At 39.3% G+C, this 2,093-nt stretch overlaps 1 protein-coding gene across 1 annotated transcript; it reads right to left on the minus strand.

Annotated features, from left to right (window-relative positions):
• Nucleotides 1-590: 590 nt before the first annotated feature.
• Nucleotides 591-1,620, minus strand: LOC105311064 (olfactory receptor 2K2). The gene has a single exon (XM_011387102.2). It carries the CDS (start codon nt 1,618-1,620, stop codon nt 595-597), a length of 1,026 nt encoding a protein of 341 aa, XP_011385404.2. The 3' UTR covers nt 591-594.
• Between the last annotated feature and the right edge of the window lie 473 nt (nt 1,621-2,093).

Genomic DNA, 2,093 nt, shown 5'->3' on the forward strand with positions numbered 1-2,093 from the left:
AAGTAGGCATCGGATGTCAAGGAGTTTTAATTGGGAATTTTGAAAAAGGCAGTGTAATTAGCGAGCCACCACAGCATTACAGAACAAACTCGAGTGAAGAAGTCAAAAGGATGAGGGATGCAGTTCCAGTTCGGCAACTGAGTGATGTAGAGCAAGACTTAATTTTTCTTTGATTGTTTCCTTGTTTGCATAATCCAAGCCAATCTCTGTTATTTATTTCTTTATGCTCCCACGTCATCCTAGAAGGGATTTAAGGCAGAGAATATCCAAGATATCCAAGTTTCTTCTGGCACTAATATTCACTAACTATAAACTTATCCAACTTTCCTTCTGGAACAGATGTATGATGACTCCATAGCCTCAAACTTCTCATGACCATGAAACACCAAAGACAGAAAACATTACCAAATGCAAACTGGAATTTACTATTGTCCATAGACAATCACTGTATGTACGCATATCTTAGAATTATAAAATTACAGAGCTAAGGTTCAAGTCAGTGTTCTAAGTGTGAGTATGTTGTCTAGAATTTCTCTGGTGAGTTGTGCCTGGGGCGCACCCCTGGTAAAACCATAGGCACCCAGTCAGAGATTTTCACGTTTGATACAATGATATTTTGCCCAGCAGTTTTTTCATAGCGTCTTTGACTTCCTTGTTTCTTAAACTGTAAATTATGGGATTCAACATCGGAGTAAGCACTCCATAAAGCAACGAGATGATTTTATCTACCTGTTGTGAGCTTGATGAAGAAGGCTTTAGGTACATGGAGAGAGCAGCCCCGTAATACAAGACCACCACAGTGAGGTGGGCACCGCAAGTAGAAAAAGCTTTGTTTCTTCCCTCTACGGAGCTGATTCTCAGAATAGTGGAAAGGATGAAGACATAAGAGATGCAAATTAGGAGCATTGGAATGGGCAGGAGGAGCACACTGACCACCAGCAGGATCATGTCCATGAGCAGTGAACTTGCGCAAGCTAACTTCAGCACTGCCAGGATCTCACACGTGAAGTGATCGATGAGATTCCCACAGAGGGGTATCTGCAGAGCAAAACTGGTTTCCAGCAGGGCAGTCAGACAACCTGTCACCCAGGAGACAGTGGCCATCTGAATACAGACTTTCCTGTTCATGACGATAGGGTATCTCAGCGGGTTGCAAATGGCCACATAACGGTCATACGCCATCACAGCCAGAAGCACACACTCCGTGGAGCCCATGGCAAGGGACAGATACATCTGTACAGCACAGCCAGAAAAGATAATGGTTTTCTGAGATGACAGCAAGTTTACCAGCAAAGTGGGAATAGAAGCAGATGTATAACAAATATCCATAAAAGAGAGATTTCCAAGGAACAAGTACATGGGGGTTTGGAGGCGTGAATCTAGGATACTGATTAAAATAAGAGTGCTGTTCCCCAAAAGTGTAATCAGATACATTACGAGGCTGAAGATGAAGAGAACAATCTCTAACTTTGGGTATCTAGAAAAACCCTCCAGGAAAAAAAAGCTCCAAATAGTGAGGTTTTCTCCTTGCATTTCCTTTCTTTCACCTGCAATTACTCTAGTATCATTCTCTTCACTTCCTATGAGGACACAAAGAGATGGATAAAGTAAAATATTCATTTGGTTTAGGAAAACACTTTCAAACTTATTTTACTTTTATAAATACAATTTTACCACAAAAAAAACATCATAGGATAGTTTGTCTATTGATCTAAGGGGAGAAAAACCAGGTTTGATCTACATAAAAAGTTGATTCTTCCACAACGAAATTTAGAAAAGAGTGAATTTGAAAACAGGAAAAACATATTTAACATTTGAATCTCAGCCCGAAATCCTATACTTGGCACACAATAGGTTTTCAGTAAAGATTTGAAAGTACTGAATGATGAAAAATATGAATGAACATTGAATAAATTATTGAGTACAAATTAGAAAAGTAAGCCAGGTAAGCGAGAAAAAGAAAGCACATTGCATAATAAAAACCAGTAATGATCTTCACTGAAAGAAGAGGAGGAATGCTGAAAGAAACAAAAGAATTTTAAATGAACACCTATGAAGTTCTGGGTCTAAATGAACTCTGTTCTTTCTAGCTA

Source organism: Pteropus vampyrus, unplaced genomic scaffold (assembly GCF_000151845.1).
Source record: "Pteropus vampyrus isolate Shadow unplaced genomic scaffold, Pvam_2.0 Scaffold23451, whole genome shotgun sequence".
NCBI lineage: Eukaryota > Metazoa > Chordata > Mammalia > Chiroptera > Pteropodidae > Pteropus > Pteropus vampyrus.